At 36.9% G+C, this 19,181-nt stretch overlaps 1 protein-coding gene across 3 annotated transcripts in view; it reads left to right on the top strand.

Moving 5' to 3' along the window:
- The window catches only part of LOC134533263 (WD repeat and FYVE domain-containing protein 3), a 264,565-nt gene that overhangs the window by 30,224 nt on the left and 215,160 nt on the right, over positions 1-19,181 (top strand). For all 3 annotated transcript variants that reach the window (XM_063370699.1, XM_063370702.1, XM_063370701.1), the window contains exons 7-9: positions 2,444-2,610; positions 6,666-6,868; positions 8,257-8,405. In XM_063370699.1, coding sequence (XP_063226769.1) covers positions 2,444-2,610; positions 6,666-6,868; positions 8,257-8,405 — 519 coding nt within the window. The remainder of the gene's footprint in view (positions 1-2,443; positions 2,611-6,665; positions 6,869-8,256; positions 8,406-19,181) is intronic.

Here is a 19,181-nt window from a genome sequence, read left to right as displayed (position 1 = left end):
TAGAAATTGCGGCCACCTTCGTCGGCATTTGGCTCGGGGCGAAATTCGGTTTCGCTGGGTGCGGCCACGTTTGAGGCCGCACTGACTTCATGTATTTGCAGCGAAACATTACTGAAGGACGCTAATTTTTCCGTTAATTCTCATCACCCGAACTACGAGCAATTTTTGACAGTCAGATACACATTTGGAACGAGTGAATGAACCATTGGAAGTGTTTGGAATCATCGGTGCATTCTATTGTGAAAAAATAAAACAAAAGCTAAAATTGGTGGACATCTGTTTATTTTTGTATATAACGAAACGTTATAAGATGATGACCCGGAAGTGAAAACAGACATCACAGTGAAAGAACTAACCTCCGCCTTAGGCCATGTCAAAATGACATTGCAAATTTTTTTTGAAAAAGATATAAATGAGGAACGGAGCTCTAAAGTGCGGCGAAACGTAATAGAGAGTGTTAGGTGCTACGAGGAGCTCCTCAAGGAGAAAAAGAAGCAGACAACCAAGCAGACAACACTTCATGCTTTCTTCGGCGGAACATCAAAGGCGGCGACAGCTTCCATGTGTGTAGGAAAGGAATCGGAAAATGTTCAAAGTGACTCGGAATAAATTGACAAACTTGTCACGTCATCCTTTTTGGAATTCTATTCACAATGTGTAGTGTATTCAGAGCTTTTTTTATTTAAAATGTTACGTAAAATGATATAATTTATATTGTTTGCGACGTAAATTTAAACTAGTGTTTCTCATGGAAAATATTTTACATTGATTTTTATTAGAATTATTCCCGTACGTAAATTGTAAGAATTGCGCCGCGCTTTTGTATAACCTCTTTTAGGTGTTTATTACTTCATGTGATTATTTTAAATCAAGGGCTCTTAATGTTTGTCATACTTATAGTACTTTTATTGTATGTATGCATTTCTTTTGACTTTGTTCTTACCAGCCTCCAAAAGAAAACAGTTGTTTTCTCCCGCGAATGACTCAAAGTAAAATCTGTGTAGCGCTAAACCACTTTGTATCCTTACACTTTGAATGCATTATGCGTTTATATTACGTACAGTATGTACTATATATCTGTTTTTATATTTCAATCAATAAAGGTAATAAAGCAGCTGGTTAAATAACCATTCTATAAAGCTGAGAAGTACTAGTTGGACTTGTTTCCCATGCTGTCGGTTGTCATTTGCTGATAAAATTGCCCGTTGTCACGTCTGTATGCCAGCGCTTCCGGCCGACCTTGGGCCGTGGCCGGCCGGTGGCATGAAACATGGCTCATTTTGCGTCGTTTCTATTTACGTCGCGGTTTTCAGGAACGTAACCTCGACGTAAACCGAGGACTTACTGTATTATGTAAGCGTAAATATTGTGTTCGCTTCTGTGTGCTAGAATTTTTGAGAACTAATACCAACTACACGAAAATTGTGTTCGTAACACTGCTACATAGCGGCAACATAAATATACACGTTTGCCGCCATGTTGGAACTACAATCAATTTCGTTACGCGATATCAATACAATCGATAGTAAGATTATTTACAGTATCCGACCAATGTAAACATTCTTGGTAACGGATATTACGTGGATTTCGCGCAAAGTTTCGTGTTTTGTGAAAAAAATAGCAGATTTCTTGAAAACGGTGAAATAGTGCCCAATTTCGCAGTATTTCGTGTATTTCGTGGTTCGCCATTTTCTGGGGTCCCTAGTTATAACATTATTCAACATAGAATAAAATTATTTAATTTTTATTATATATCATACATTATTATTTTATAATGTATATATAACGTATTAGAAAAGCCACATGGCAATGTGTAATGCTGTTCAAGACTACTGTTAGCTGAACGTATTGTAAACACCTTTGTCTTTCTCCTTTTCTCTCTCTCTTTTCAAATGCCATGGAAATGTTTGCGCTCGCTGACACGTTGCAGCACAAGCACCAACTTTAGGCAACACCAAAAAATTGAATGGCACATGCTTCTCCATACTTCCTGTTACACATTTCAGTCGCATTCATGAAATTACTTCCACCATATGCTACATGGTACATTATTCATGCAAAATAAATTACATTAATTGAATTTACTATAGTAAAAGATTACGTTTTTTAATTTGACTTCAGTTTTGTCAAATTGCTGGTTGATGTCATAAATTTTGTTGAATTTCGGTGCTAAATGGTGTTTTTACTTTCTTTTGGTATATATGTATACATGCTTTTCGGAGATGTTTTGGTTTTATCGCAAATCACCATATTATGTTGTGTCTACTGATACAGGATTTTGTAATAAATAAAACTTATTTTTAATTTGTGAAATGTGAAAAATTTTTGGCTGTCTAGAATATGCTCTGATTGGTGGACGAGACCATATCCAGAGCCATCGGCGATGAACTAGCGTGCATCCTCGTGGTGGTACTGTAGGGGCATTGCGACCGTGTGTTGGCAGACTGGAGCAGGACTCGCGGCCCGAGGCCCAGGAAGCTATCCGCAACCTGGTGCTGATGGTGGCGTCCCTGACGATGTGCGGCCACATAGAGCTGCGTCCCAGCCAGGCCAGCATGGGCTCCTTGTTCCACATGCTGGGCTTCTCCCTGCCCCAGCCGTCTGGCCGCGGTAACCACGCCACCTTTACGCTAATTACCAATGCCACAGCACCTCAGCTCTGAATCAACAGCTTTATTATCACATAATCATACAGAACAAATCAACAAACATTTCTTATCACGTGGGTGACCTCGCAGTGCCAGATATTCTGCGCCCCCATGGTCCTGCGTAAACACACAAATAACAAAGATAAGTTCTATGGCTGCTTTTACATACTAACACAGATTAACAAAACTATCTATACCTTAGTTAAACAAATTCAGTTAATTAACACATCTTTATAGTGAGCGACATTAAGTAAATAAAGGTCAGATTCGCTCAATCAAAAAGCATATAATGTCACTTCTTTACAGTTTGTGATTGTTCCTTGATGGCCAAGACATAGACACTTTAAATTTTTTGTAATTACTTTATAGTAGCGTTAAAATTATGATATAGCTTAACCACCACTTTACTGTGATAATAGGCTCCACGGAGTTCTTGGGCAGACAAGTAGTTGAGTGCTCGCATCGTTACTCGTCCGTCACCTTGGCGTTGACACTCGCTCCTCCGGACTCCCCTGCTGCAGTATTTCTGTGAATTGGGACGGGAACTCACTGCTTCCGCTTGACTCTCTGTGCCTCTCCTTGCCGCTCTAGTGTGGACGCTCACCACTTCTGAGGTCGAAACAGCTACTACTTCCTCCGGTCTCGGGTGACTTACTCAGGGCCTCCTTGTCCCGGCCGAGTACTCCTTTCCCAGCTCCGACTTCGGAACTGGTACCCTGCGTTCCTCCGACTGACTGTCGTCTAGTAACGTCTTCCCCAGGACATAATAGTGCTGAATGGTGGACCTGGCAGACTCACTTGCCTGCTTGGTTGGTGTCGTGTTGTGACTCGCATCTAGCTGCTCACCCTAATGGGGACTCGCATACAGCAGGCGTAGCAAGTGGGCACTAGTCGAGACGCTATTAGCTCCGAGCTGCAAGGCCCAGGTATTCCTCTACTCGCTTCCATCGTGTGGTGCTGGTCTCCCTTCGTTGGTCGGACGGCACTGCCCTGTTGGCTGGGTCATACCAGCGAGTAATTCTCCACTCGCCCTCTGAGTCCGGCGTCATCTACCATTTTCCAGGTCTCACTGACTGGTACTTGATACTCGCTGTAGGTGACATTCTGTCTTGTAGAGTTTCAGTCTGGTGAGTGTTCTGTACAGAGTCTGCTCAAGGTCTAACTATAGTCCGTTTTGAGTCTCTTGCAGTCCTATGACTGCTGTCTGGTCTGATGTCTGAGTGGATTCTGCTTGCCGATGACTGTTGTGCGACTGTATGTGTACTACCCTGCAGGTATGATATCACACACCAATTGCTGTGCAATTCTTTTTTGGACAGCTGTGTCGCCGCCCAACTTACATTAGGCAATGCTTACACTAGGCTATCCTCGCCTTTCAACATCGCTAGTAAGACCATTACCCAATTGAGCACCGCATGGCCTTGTAACACCGTTACAAAGCCATTCGCCTTCAACCTGGGCTGTCCGAGTTCAATTTCCAACCAGGTTAAACAGAGTTTTTTTGCAAGTGGGAAACATGGTAGACATGACCATGGTTTTCATGGGGCGACTTGTTTTCTCATATATATATATATATATATATAAAGATGTTACTTGTTTGTAATAATTTCTTGGTTGCATTTAATTTTTAGTTTATAATATGTTGTTGGAAGTTACAATAATAAAAAATTTAAAATGAAAGAAAAAAGTGTGTTATTTATGTATTTTAGAGTGCTATTCATACAGCGAAACCCCTTATTTACGTTACCGTTATTTACGTTTTCCCGTTATTTGCACTATATTCTTCAGGTCCCGTTTGGTTCCCATATAGTCCAATACAATACTTTCCCGCGAATTACGTCTCAAAAATCGAATCAATCCCGCTATTTACGTCACGTAACAACCATAAACAACCAGAAAATACCGTGGAGCTAGTAGGCAATGAACATTTTAAATAGCAAAATATACATATTTTATAACATGAAAAGTTGCTTTTATTTCTAAACATGTAATAATTTAAGCCTAGGCGTGTAAAAGTACGAGTAATTATAGCAGGAGACAATCTAAAATGCACGAGGGAAAAACGTAAACTCATGAATGTACAAACATGGCTGCTTGTAAGTTCTGATACTGTATTTATGTCACAACTTAGCCGAAATACTGGTACGAGACATAAACTTCACAAGATAAAATGAGCGGTGTCTTGGTAACTGTTTTATACGTCTTTTATAATTTGGGAAGTATTGTACAGTTGACGCCATATTTTTTAAACTAACCAATCATTTCTGGGGATCGTAAATAATTAATTATTGGTATCAAGACATCATGATAAACGTAAACTTGAACATGTCACGGCAGCGAGAAAACTGGTGCGTATACCAATAAACTGGTATTAGAACTGGATAAAATTGGTACACGGGAGGTGGAGCTTATATTTTTTTCCGCTAAGCTCGCATCTATTGGTTGGCGGCTGATGGCGTCATGAGTCTGGGCGGAGCATAGAGTGCGCATGCGCCGCCGCGTCGTTACAGCAGCTGACCGAGTACAATGACCTTTCTCCGCGTTTGGCGCGCTATTGACGGTAAATATTCATCAATTTGCGGCCTTTTCTTAAAAATTTTTTTACTGTGAGCAATGTGTATGTAGCCCGTATTTGTTATAAACCCTGCCGGTTGCAACTGTATTTATAATTTGGAGAGGCAAATAATCTCCTTGAACAGCCTAAAAAGCAAGCAGAAGAAAATTTCAAATTTATTTTTTAGGAAGTAATCAGAAAAACATTTTGGCTTTCATTCTTTTTTTATTTTTGTCAAATGTGGTAAATTAATAATTGATTAAATACTAAAGTAAAATTTGTTGTTAGTGTGTTTGTACCTGCATTGTAGTATGTGCTATTAAACAAAAGGAAAAAAATTCTAAATAAGGTAAACTGTACTCCTTTTTATACTTTTCCCTTTATTTACACTTTCCCGCTTTTTACACTTTTTTACTTTGTCCCCATGAAAAGTGCAAATAAGGGGTTTTGCTGTATACAGTAGAATCCCGCTGATGCGACCCCTCACGGTTTCCGGAAAAACATGTCACAGCATTTCAGGATATCATTGTTCTTATATCTTTTGTTTATAGCCGAATGTTTTCTACCTGATCCACACAAGTTCCTTCGCCACGTTTTGAACGAAAATAACCACCAGCCGGCTAGCATAGCTGAACTCGCGTGACGCGAATTCACGTAGCACGAGTATTTATCGGAACGCATTGTTTGGGATATGCGAGTCCGAGGTGTATAGCATAATTCCACGCATTTTTTTTTTGTTTATCTGTGCATGTGCGAAGTCAGTTATGTTATAGAAAAATAGCCGAGAACCAAACACCTGGCGACATCGTTAACACAGTGAACACAGCTTTGTGTGTCCAGTGACACCTGAGATGCAGCTGGCAAGATCACACTAACCAGTTGCAAGACAAAGGCACGGGACCGGGACGGCAATAGACGCGCGCGTAGATGCTATCAGGTGATGCGCGCAGATTACCGGTATTGGCTAGCGTGGACAGTCTAGAGGGGTGGTATCTATTTTTAGCAGTCTTTTGTATGCCTGCCTGCTTACAGTACAGCGCTCGCCAAGATAAACGTGAACACATAGCGCCCAACAAAGTGTAACAGACTTGTTTTTCAGCCGATTTTACTCAAATTTTCGACTTTCTCTGCTCAAATTTATCACGGTTTCTCAAAAAACGGTCGTATAAACGGAATGGACGCATCAGAGGGGGGTCGCATCGGCGGGATTCTACTGTAGTATTAGCACAGAAAAACCACTTTGAAAACTAAATAATGGAATATTTATGTTCTAATTGGCCATATACACCTCAAAGTAACCCCCTAATTCGTTCCAGGTAAACAGAACACTAATCACCGGTGATGAGACATTATGTAGAAATAACATTTTTTAATTTTGTATTACTGCCACTAATTAAGAATAAATACAAGAAAAGTGAAGTGTTAAGATTCGAGTGAGCAGTGTAGTGTGTACTTGGAACCAGGAGCGAGCGTGCGCAACATCCAGGCGTTCCAAGTGCTGCAGTCAGTGTTCCTGAAGTCCAACTCGGCAGTGCTGTGCTGCACCATCCTGGATGCCATCTCCAGCGTCTACCACGCAGACAATGCCAACTACTTCATCCTCGAGGGCCAGCACACGCTCTCGCAGTTCGCCGAGAAGATACACCTCAAGCCACAGGAGATCCAGGTACCCGGAAGCGCTCTCAAGGGCCTGGCGAGTAACTCGACACACTCCCTTGTTCGCCAGCCTGTGGGTTGATTCCATCACCTTCTGTACATCACTTCTGTGATACTGATTCAGTAGAACTTGGTTAAGGGGTCTGCTATCCAGGCACACAAGCGGTGTGCAGAGCTTCAACCATGCTATTTGAAAACTGCTCATTATATTCGAGTGGTGTCAGTTTACCAAAAGCATTGAAGAATGTGCTGAAGGCAGATGGGTGGTTCTGTTTCCGTACTTAGTTTTTAAACTCTATTTTTAGAAAACTGAGAAGGGCTTAAATGTGTGTTTTCAGAATAATATTTAGACATAAATCACCCAGTAAAGATTCTTACCATCTAATTTTATAGTTTCATAGTTATCCTATGTACGACGAGAAGACTGCGCACCAGTTCAGAGCCTTGTGCTTATAGGAGATACAGTGCTAGGAGATACCGCTCTTAACCTGCCTCACCGACACAAATACAACCTTGAAAAATGTTATCTTGGCTGCAATGCTCAAATATTTCAGTTCCACCAATTTATGCATATATGACTTGTTACTTTAAAATTGTCACATGATTGCATATGCTATAAGAAAAAAGTGTTTGATAAAATATTAGGTTTGCATGCATTAAAAAAATGCACATCTGATATTGTGTTTTTTTTTTAATCTACGTTTGCAAGCAAACAAAAACTGGCACTTGAGTGAGATGTCTTAACAATAGTACGTATTGTACTTTTGAATGTTTCGAACCAATATTGCATCTAGAACCAATGTGGCATCTAGTATACATACCTGCATCAGTGTGCACTCTGCGTGCTGTACAAGTTGAGGTCCATGTTTGTTCCATGACACTGCTACTCTCGTATACACCCATTGTGAACATTCACTCATTAGTTTAATAAAAAGGCAGACACCAATATAGAGTAGAAAAGACATAAGAATATAGGTAATCAATACTGACTGCGCAGTTTTCTCTTCTGCTTATATGGATATTTTGGTAACTGGGGAAAGGAAAGGAAAACAAAGAAAGAAAAAAAAAAGAAGAAGAAGAAGAAACAGGTGTTTGTTTTACCTAGTGATCACATATTGACAGAGAACACAATTTTATGTTGAATCCAGTACTTGAAATACTTTCGGGCCATGTTTAAAAAGTAACAAAATATTGAATTTTCATTTGTTTATTGTGTATTTTAATCATGGCTTGAAATTATTGGCAGTTCATGTAGATATTTGGTTGTAGCTCTTTCTTTTTCTTCAAAGCGGGGCTTGCCTGGACTTGAGTGTTAAAAATGAGGCTCCTCCATCTCTACAGTCTATTTGTATTTCGTGTGTGTTGCCAGGGGTGTGATTGGTGGTTGGTTCCTTGCAGGTGAAATTCTTCAAGTTGCTGGAGTTCATAGTGTTCCAGTTGAACTTTGTACCGTGCAAGGAGCTCATTTCACTATCCATTCTGCTGAAAAGTCAGACATCGGTCCAGTGTAGCATCACCTGCATACAGACTCTGCTCAACATCCTCAGGTAAAGTCTTTTATACTCAGTTTGTAAGTTTATCAGCTGGTCATAATTATTCACATGGGGACTTTCTAAAACAACTACGCATCAAACATGATACTACAGATTGTTAGACACCCTGAAAAATTACTCGGAATTCATTTGCAAAAAATATTTGTTTAAGGGGGCTGCTCGCAAAATAATTTTTCTGTTTTTCTTTGTAACATTTATTCATCCTGCGAAGAGCATCGATTGTAGCAAATTTGATATTATTTAGGCAAATAGTTTTTAAATAAATCCCTATCAAAGTTTGGTTTTTTTCAATTTTGCATTATACAAATCTTTAAAACGGGATAAGATATGTCAATGAAATTTGGTATAACTGAAGTATGTTAAGTAATCTATTGAAGGGATTAAATGAAATTGCTCATAAATTGTTACGAAAAAAGTGTGCAGGCATGTAATTAAGTCATTTTTCATTAGACTATATAAACGTCATGGTAATACTTATAAGAAAATGAGAACATGCACGAAATGCGTTTGGATTTTATTTTATTAATCATGTTTCACAATGCTGGATTGTAATAAAATTGCAGCATATTTGTAAGATGCAAGCAGTGCATGTATTTTTTGCGCCTGGCATTCTGAGAATATATCGGATGCAGCCCGCAGCACTGGAGGCGCCGCGGTGTCTGGTGTTATCGCGTCTGGAGCCAGCGCAGCTCGGCACGGCCTGGTCTCGTGGCGCGCGCTGTTGCCGCGCTGCCAGCAGGCAGCAGGTATACGAGCTCAGCCCGTAGCTCCACTCGTGCGGCGCTCAGTGTGCAACACAAACTAGTGGTTTTTTTCCGCGTTTGAGTAGATTTTAATTTATTTTGTTTCCAAATGGCCCCACAAAAATTTGTGGCCTTATAAGAAAACAAAAAAACAACAAGAAAGCGAGGATTAAAAAGAAATTTCACGCAGAACGAAAATTAAAAAAATATATATATTTCACAACAATGTGAAGGTTCCGATTCAAAATTGTGCGCACCTACCGCATCTACTTCCGAATTCGTGCAATTAACTGTTTCTACAGCATCTAATTCCGGTGAATGTGAAATGTACCAAGAATGTGCAGATGAGCGGTAAGTGATTACACAAAATAATGTAAAATGGTTGGTCAGTTACTTTCTTTAAATTTTATCTTAGGTTGAATTTAAAAAAAAAGATATGCTTAATTTAAAATAGAGTTGGTTGTAACTGCTATATTTTATTACTGACAGCAATATAAGGAAATTGTAATGATTACGGAATTAGGATAAGCATAGTTTTCTTACCTATTGACTTTCAATGCAAACTTACTCTAGTCAAATATTTTGCCCCCCCCCCCCCTTTTTAATATTCGCTCCTGGATAGTGTGATAATTTGAATGTACTTAATAAAAACCATATGACTTAATGTAATAATTACATAGCACTAATTTCCATTTTGTCCACACTGTTGAAGTTTGAAATCAATTACCAATTAGACTACCTTGATGTGTAAATCCTATTGCCTTTTACTAGGCACATGGTGCTACGGTGTTTCTTTTAAGGCCCATTCCACAATATTTTCTGAAATAACTCCAGGCAAACGCCGGGATAGTTCCTTACTATAGACCAGGGGCGGATCCAAGAATTCCTTCTTTTTTTTTTTGGGGGGGGGGGGGGGGGGGCTCATCGGAATGACCTTTGGGGGGCGGGGGGGGGGGGGGGTGCACGGGTAGTCTGTATCTAGTATAATACCTGTGTATTACTGCATAAGTCGTATTATCCAGTGAATATTTTACCCTTCTAGGGTACACCCCATAAATCCGCCTATGCTATAGACCATAACAAACTGTGCCTCCAGTAGTGGGCACCAGCGTCGTTAGGAAAAATTAATTAGGGGGGCCAACCTAATCTGGGGAGTGGGAGAATATGGAATACTGCGCACAGGAGGGTCCGGGGGAACAATTTTTAAAATATTAGGGAGGGGGGTGGGACAATTCCTGCCCCTCGCTAACGGCCCATGGTAGTAGATCATATTAAAAATGACTAGGTTTATTCATGTGCCCAGAAGCAGTTTTACATTAGAAGTACGTGTTTAGTTGTTTTAACTTATTAAATTAATGTAATTTGTTTTCATTTTTATGTGGACAGGCATGACTTACAAGTATTTTCATAGATTTTAAAATTTCATAATCACAATATTACAGGACAATATATGTGGAGTTAGGAATCTGTATGGGGTTATAAATCTGTATGAGACTTGGATAAATTATTTTATACTTTTTAGTCCGTTTTAAAAAACGTATATTCATATTTTTATTTAAATAATCTTCTCTCTTATGTCTTAAGTTATCATATATGTATGTGTGTATATTTCACACTCGTTTTTAATTTTGTATAACTGTTGAGAACACAAGTTTATTTTAGGTGCCAGCCATCCATTGTTTAATGTAAGATAAAAATATTGATGCGTTTTGTTTTGTTTTATGTATGTGTATTATAAAAAATTGTGGCAGCAAGAAATACACACACACAAACACACACACACACCTATATATATATATATATATATATATATATATATATATATATATACACACTAGATAATGCCCGGCATGCGTTGCAATGCCTCAATCAATTTTTTTTTTTGTAATTTTTTAAACATATACTAAGCATCTCTCTTTATCTCTCTAATTCTCTATCTCTCTATGTATATCTCTATAACTCTCTCTATCTTTCTATTTATATCTCTATCTCTCTATATATCTTTCTAGCGAACCCGACAGACATTGTCCTGCCTAAATGTACTTTTTGTGAGATATGGATATGGCGGTAAGTATTTCTACGCTGGACATTTTGTATCTTCTCATTATACATACCCCTCCTCTTGGGCACGCCACTGCCGTTACCAAAAACCTTTCCCATGGTTACGCAGAAGGCAACAACAATGCAAAAGCCCGTTGCCATGGAGGCTAATTATCAACAATGCTTAGTTTTTTTTTGCTTTTAAAGCGTGTATTTTTAGTTTTTCTTAACTCAGAATCGAGATAAAATATCCAATTGTGAATCTAAACCATCCTCGAATCCCTGTGAACTCACACACAAAATTTCATCAAAATCGCGTACAGACAGACAGAAAAAGTACTGTTTGATTATAGTAAGATAGATAGATTATTCTTACATGTTCGCATCCATGCAGTATATAAGAAATCAGCATGCATAGCCCCACACCTATAACTATACGTATCTGTTGCCCACGACTTTTTCCGCATGGAATTTTGTATTATCTTGCACCATTTAGAAATTTAAACATTATAACATAACAGTTGATACAGTTGTAGTGGTTTTCTTATGTTCACAAATGATAATTTTTCTCACCTCTATTTCAGTCTTTGCAATAAAAATATGTTACTACCTAAATTTTGAGTAAATATGTTTCTACTTTCAAATGTAATGACGGGAAGACACTTCATAAAATGTCTTTGTAAACCACATTTACTGTTTTTTCCGTCTCGAGCTAGAATGTAAAGATTGTCTGCATTACTGACCCGCGAGCAAGCTACATACATTTCAGAGAGAGAGAGAGAGAGAGAGAGAGAGAGAGAGAGAGTGAGAGAAAGACACCTATTGAATGTCTATCTAACTAATTTTTTTATGAGAGCATATTTTCATTAAATAAATCATGAAATCATTCAACGATAAAAGCTGTTTATTTAATTAAGCGGACGGGTTCGCTCCAAGGAGAAAATTGACGCGGCGAGACCTCGTGGACATAGAGAAATGACACACACTCACTATTTGTGTGGCTATGAAACATGATTTTTTTCTGCAATTTAAATTGTAATATACAAAAAGGGTATTGAAAATTGAAACAAATATGGCGACACTATAAACTGTCAGGATCTTTATTTTTTTCTTACTCTCTACTTAGTTCCTTACAATAGCAAAACTTAATGGCTTCTAATAATGCGTTGCAATTTTTGCTTTTAAAACGTGTTTTTTTAGTTTTTATTAACTCAGAATCGAGATAAAATATCCAATTGTGAATCTAAACCATCCTCACTATTTGTGTGGCTATGAAACATGATTTTTTTTCTGCAATTTAAATTGTAATATACAAAAAGGGTATTGAAAATTGAAACAAATATGGCGACGCTATAAACTGTCAGGATCTTTATTTTTTTCTTACTCTACTTAGTTCCTTACATTAGCAAAACTTAATGGCTTCTAATAATGCGTTGCAATTTTTGCTTTTAAAGCGTGTTTTTTTTTTTTTTTAGTTTTTCTTAACTCAGAATCTAGATAAAATATCCAATTGTGAATCTAAACCATCCTCGAATCCCCGTGAACTCACACACAAAATTTCATCAAAATAGGTCCAGCCGTCTAGGAGGAGTTCAGTGACATACACACGCACACAAGAAATATATATATAAAGATATATATATATATATATACACGTTTGTTAGTAACGATTGTATCCATTTAAATAATATAGTCTATGTTTGTCGGGGAAATTGCCATATTATTTCTAACGAAACATTCATATCTAAATTTAGTTATAGCTTCCATATTGGTGTAATTCTGCAGATTAATATGAAACCTACTGGTAATGCGCAGAAAGGTTTCAATAACAGTAAAATTTTGCTGACTGACTGCATATTTGAAGGGAATTAATTTTACCACTTTTCAAAGCTGTGAAATAATCCTTATCAAAAATAATATTCTGACAGTTAATTGAGTATGTAATTGCTTGAGTATGTAATAGATATTTCGGATATGATATAATTGATATATTTAGGCCAAACAAATGATTACAATGATTTTGTGAATAGTGTAGTGAAATGTTTTTCTAAGCATCTGCCATGTTATTCTGTATGTTGTCATGTTTTTTGCAATAACAAGTTTTATTGGTAGGCAATACAAGATATGTATGTCATCAAAAATTACCATGAAGCTCAAATAATCACTATACCTATACATTGCAAATGCTAAATAACGTGATAATATTTTAAAAGTATTTTTACTATCGGAATTTGTTTTCTCTGTTAGGCATTTGCCATTTTTTTGTGAGTTAATATGTTTTTGTTATTATTGGTTTTTTTAAGTAGCATTATAAAATGTATATAAATGTTACCGGGATTAATTCTGATACCTTGAATAGTCACTTCTTTGTAAACATTTTCCCTTCTAATTATTTGATTTGATATTCGGGTTGTTTTATGTAAATTGTATCCCACCAAAAACATTCTGTAAAAAAGTTAGCCAAGTCTCGATGGAGCTGCTTGTTTATCTCTAAAAAGTAATGAAATCTAGACAAAGTCGTGCCAAGTCTAAGGTTCCTTACTGCGATTTCTTTATTATTATAGTTAATGTTGTGTGACTTGGCCGTTGAAGGGTACACAAGGATACAAAACCAGGTGCTCCATGACACAATTGCACCAATCTGTCGCCAGAACCGCTACCCATTGACGATGGAAAATTGCCACTTGGAAAACGTTGATTCAATAACCAGTCAATTGTTGGCTTGATAAAGCTGCGTATTTCAATAATACTTATGTGTATGCGAGCCTGAAACAAACAGTATAAAAAATTATTTCCAGTACAGACGGACTTCTAATCATTGATAGAAGTCCGTCTGTACGTCTATTTTATGTTAGATCGGTGGTCGATTTGACGCTCCAAAAATAAGAGAGCAGAAGTCAGCATTGTCAATGCTGAATGCATGTGTTGCACAATCAACAACAGCCTAAAATGATGCACTAGCGTCCAATTCCCTATACCAGTATGGGCTATTATTATACCCGTGAATTTCGCGGATTCATTGACCTCCAGGATAGACTTTAATATCCTCTACACACTCGGGCAAATGCCAACTGTTCATTGGCTGTTGACTTGTGAGTCGTCTCGACTGGGTGGCCTGTGATTCGACATTTCTATGAGTGAGGGTCTCTAATTGGCCCTCAGTCCTCCAGTTTAACAGAGAACCAATGACAGAAGCAGCATTAAGGTATAATTATTTGAATTTTAGCATAACACGAAATGAATCCGCGAAATTCACGGGTCTCTAGCTATTATCTAGCTTAACAAACATATATAACATTACGTGTAAACACAATTGACTTGTACCCACTAACGTATAAAGAATGTTCAACGGCCAAGTCACACAACATTAACTATAATAATAAAGAAATCGCAGTAAGGAACCTTAGACTTGGCACGACTTTGTCTAGATTTCATTACTTTTTAGAGATAAACGAGCAGCTCCATCTAGACTTGGCTAATTTTTTTACAGAATGTTTTTGGTGGGATTTCACTTCTTTTTGTAGAAACGTGGGTATATTGATTTATTTTATTAGATTTTCTTATTTGACACCAAGAAATATATTGAATGGAAGAGACAAGACCCGTCTTTGGGAATACCAACTACTTGGTAGCCACTAAGTTCATCGTCGTCTTCTAATATTATCGACATTGTTTACGATATTATCTTGCGAAATCAAACACAAATAAACTCAACGACCTTTAGTTAATGGACAACAAATCATAAATACCGATAATATTCAGACTAAAACAATAATAACCTATATCTTTAAGACTTCTTTTGTCTTAATAAAAAAACTCATAGATAATATTATACTCAGCCTACTCAATATATACAAACTATAAACAAAACGTTAACTCTTAATTATTAGACAAGTATCAATATAATTAATTATCAATGAACTTTGTACCAAAGGTATTACCTACCTAGTACTGAAATACAGCTATATTGATATTTTTAAACGAAACAAAGTAATATCTACCTAAATAAACTAAACCTAGAATACCTACTAGAAAAGTACTTACTTATAAACACGAACGCGATTCGAAGTCTGTACTGCCTAACTGTAAATTAAACCTAGAAAACTAAGAGTACTAAATAACTAACAATTAAATAAAGTATTCAATTAAAAGTACTTTTAAATATAATATTTAAGTAATAATCAGTAATCCGTCACTAATCATAAATTTCCTAACCTATTCAAATCTTCGAATTGTTATAATAACAACCTGCTAATTAACCTTAGCAAACCTCACGAAATAATAAGCGAAATCAACGAAATGCAAATAATCCCTCCTAAACCCTAGCAAACGTTTTCAAGCACAGTAAAAGAATGTCGTAAACGACTGTAACGCGGCCGGTTGCTACTTCGCAATATAAGGTTATCGGAAAAACATACGTAAGCGCGTTTTAAAATACAGTCAGCGCCATCTAGCGACGTGTGCGGGTATCACCGCCACTCTTAGTCCAATGACTTATATTTTTGACCAAATTTTGAGCGAAATTATTTAATATTTTAGTGTAATTTGTTTATTTAATTTGTGTAATGTTCGAGTAGAATAAAGTTAATCGTTCGACTATTTATTCTTGTAAACTTGTAAGTATAAGTATAAAAGCCAGTCTAGTCTTATCCAGAGTTTTCCTTTAATTTTATTTATATGCGTATTAAAAGCAGAAGGGGAGGCATTCACCCAGCAGTGGTAAGCAATAGGCTAGTTTAAATTAGAAGATGTGTTCCACTACGCTGGATTTTTGCAATGACTGTCGATTTTTTTATGTACCAGTAGTAGAAGGGGGCATTACCATATCTCTAATACAGAGACAAGCTGAGGGTTCTTAATCAGATACTTCAGATCTTCGATTTTTGACTTCAAAAGAAGAGGCAAACAAAGTTGAATATTTTTTGTAAAGGCGGTATGTCGATCTTTAATAGTTTGGTTGGGCTCTTGTGTTTTCAAATAAGGGTCACCAGGTACTCCTGATCTTCGATTATCCTAGTTTTTATAGTTTTCCCTTTATGTGGCCATTAAACCCTAACTCTGTACCAAATTTCAGCTCTCTGAATTTATGGGAAGTACTAGTTCTATTCTAATGATCATGAGTGAGTGAGTGAATGAGTGTCATAAATGCGAAACTTTGCTTTCGCTTAACTTCGGAACTAAATGACCAACAGACTTGAAATTTTTAATTTTAAGTATGTGATCTTATAGCTTACTGGATGACGAAAATTTCTGCGTTCTGGTCTTATCCAGAGGTTCTCAAATAGGGGCCTGAAAATGCGGCGAAATGGTTCCAGTAAAGGATGGTACGTCAGTGTTTGCTTCGCGCTCGACTTGGCGGGGGCACTGCCGTGCCCCCCGATTGAATATTAACTTCAGAGTTGTGTGTACATTGTATTAAATTAACTTATCATCCGCCGATTCGTTCTGTGGGTTAACGTTTTTGTAATTTGGTGTTTTGTTAGTAGACAATAGAACTTGTGTTTAAATTTAATTTCAGATGACTGTTAAGGTGTTTCTACGTTTTGTGTTGTAAATATGTTTATAGTATCAAAACAAAAATTACAGTAAAAATATTCTAATAGTATTTGGCTGAATAGTTAATTAATGATATATTTATTACATCTTATTACATTGCCTGTTTGCTTTTGTACAATAAGTTTGGCAAAAAATAAATCAAACAATTGACCATGTTTGGTCAATCACGTTGTGTGTGTTAGTATATTAGCTGTTTGAATTTAATATTTAAATAAAAATAATTCCCTCCAGTTGCTTTCTGTGAGGCAGTGGACAAACAGTTTTACAAATTTCTTGTTACATTAATATTTAATTGAGGAAGAGCCTCGCTGTTGGTGATTGCCAGTTATAAATTTTTACTTAAAATAATATTAGTGATTCCTGAACAAAAGCATCTCGCTAAATATCGCGCCGTAACTTTTTTATACGTAAATATGTATACAGTATATAAAAATATATAAAACGCTATTTGGAGACTTCCATAGACTGTAATACTCAATAATGACACAATCCCAAAATGGTAATTAATGTATGTATATAAAAGAATATAAATTATGGTCTACTATAAATAAATAAAGTTTGCATTTAGATATGTTTGGCGATATCGAAACAATATGTATCTGTAATACAACTACAAAGCTTTGTAGGGCAATAAACATGGTAGGTAGTTAATCACTAAAAAAGTCTTCATTAAAAAAAAACACAGAAAAACTGGGATCCCAAACAAGTTGTTAGTGAGCAGAATATTTTTTGATGAAAGTTTTTGGTTTGAAATAAAGTATATTCCTATTTTTTGTCGGTTTTTAAAACTTTAAACTGTGTGTTCCCGTCTACAGAGAGTTTTAATGCTAGTGCTGTATTATAATTAAAAATGAGTACGCATTTCTTGCTTAAGTTATCAAGATTCAACGCTCAAGCCATGCGCCATTTATTATGTACTAAGAAAACTGTTACGTATGAAGTTTAGATCACTTAGAATTTTAAATAGAACTGTTTGAGATATAACTTGAAAATCACGTTTTTTGATTTCCTTTTAAATAACTTGTTTATGTGTAGTAAAACATCAATAATTTAGTAACATCTTATAACAAACGATGTAATAATTTGTAAAAATTACACATGCAATCACTGTGGTAAGAACTCAGTTTTGAAAAACTAAGACAAAAAGGGTTGAGATAGAACCCACGACCCATGGCTCATTAGTGATACGAAAGCGACACCATTCCTTTAGAATATAATTTTTATTACGCGCTATGTTTGTATATGTGTTTATTTAAAAGATAATAATTACATAAATCGTAATTCTCGGCGTTGTAGTTTCTAGATTTCCAATTTCACATATAGCTAATGTATACAAAACAACGGAACACAAAATACATTATCAGTTATATGCACGTATATAAGTTTAGGAATGTACATTATAGAATATTTTATCAAACAAATTTGTCGATTTTTAACTCGGGTAGGTCATATGCTAAGATACGGTGGCAACCACTCGCTTCAGAAAGCCGAGTACTCATCGGCAAGAGCCATGTGCTCCTTCAAGGACAGGACTCGCTGATAACAGCTCTCGGGTATGAAGTCAGTGGAGCTGACAACACTGGTAAGCTGATCCCTCCCTGTCGCCCAGCGCGGCTCGGCACGGCCCGGGTGCGAGAGAGAGGGCAACCGCAGATTGTAACTGAGATAAGGCGCGCTTCCAGCCGCCACCGCGGATAGAGCAGCCTCTGCTACCTAGCGGAATTCGGGCGCCTGCAATAGCCTTCCAGCGCCCTTAAACTGCATTAGAACTCCCATTTGTTATTACCATTTTTTTTACGTTTTCCCGTTATTTGTACCATTTTTGACGTGACAGAGTCTAATAATACGATGAACGCCGGCTGCACGCACGAAAAGGTGTCCCGTTACGCACATTGTCCCGTTTCGCTGTGTCCCATTACGCTCATTGTACGCTTGCGCCGCATCTTCCACTCGATTAGAACAACCATCGATTTGACTTTTCAATAATGTTTACGTCGTTTTAATTATTAATATTATGTAATTTAACGATCGTCCACTGATTTTCAGCACAATCAGTACGGTTATTTAAACGTAATGTTGAATTTTCAAATACGTTTCTGTACGAACAATGGTGTTTTACAGTTACACATAGGGGAGAGTGGGCCAGAGTGAGACATGGGGTACAGTGAGACATGTCTTTTAACTCCAACTATTATTTAATGGAAATTTCTTTCAATATTTTCCATGTTGATACCCTTCATGACCTCCATTTTTATTATGTTTTAATGTTGATGACATCTGATATTAACCAGATATTTTAAAGTGTTGGTTTTCAGGTAAGAAAAGAAATATTTTCTTTCCTTAGTTTATTATTTTTCATACTTATATTTGTTGTTATATGTTACTTATTAAGACATTAACTTAATGTGCACATATTGAGGAATAATTAATG

This window comes from Bacillus rossius, chromosome 6, assembly GCF_032445375.1.
Source record: "Bacillus rossius redtenbacheri isolate Brsri chromosome 6, Brsri_v3, whole genome shotgun sequence".
In the NCBI taxonomy this organism is placed as follows: Eukaryota; Metazoa; Arthropoda; class Insecta; order Phasmatodea; family Bacillidae; genus Bacillus; species Bacillus rossius.
The sequence above is the reverse complement of the archived record's forward strand: the minus strand, read 5'-3'. Positions and strand labels throughout refer to the sequence as shown.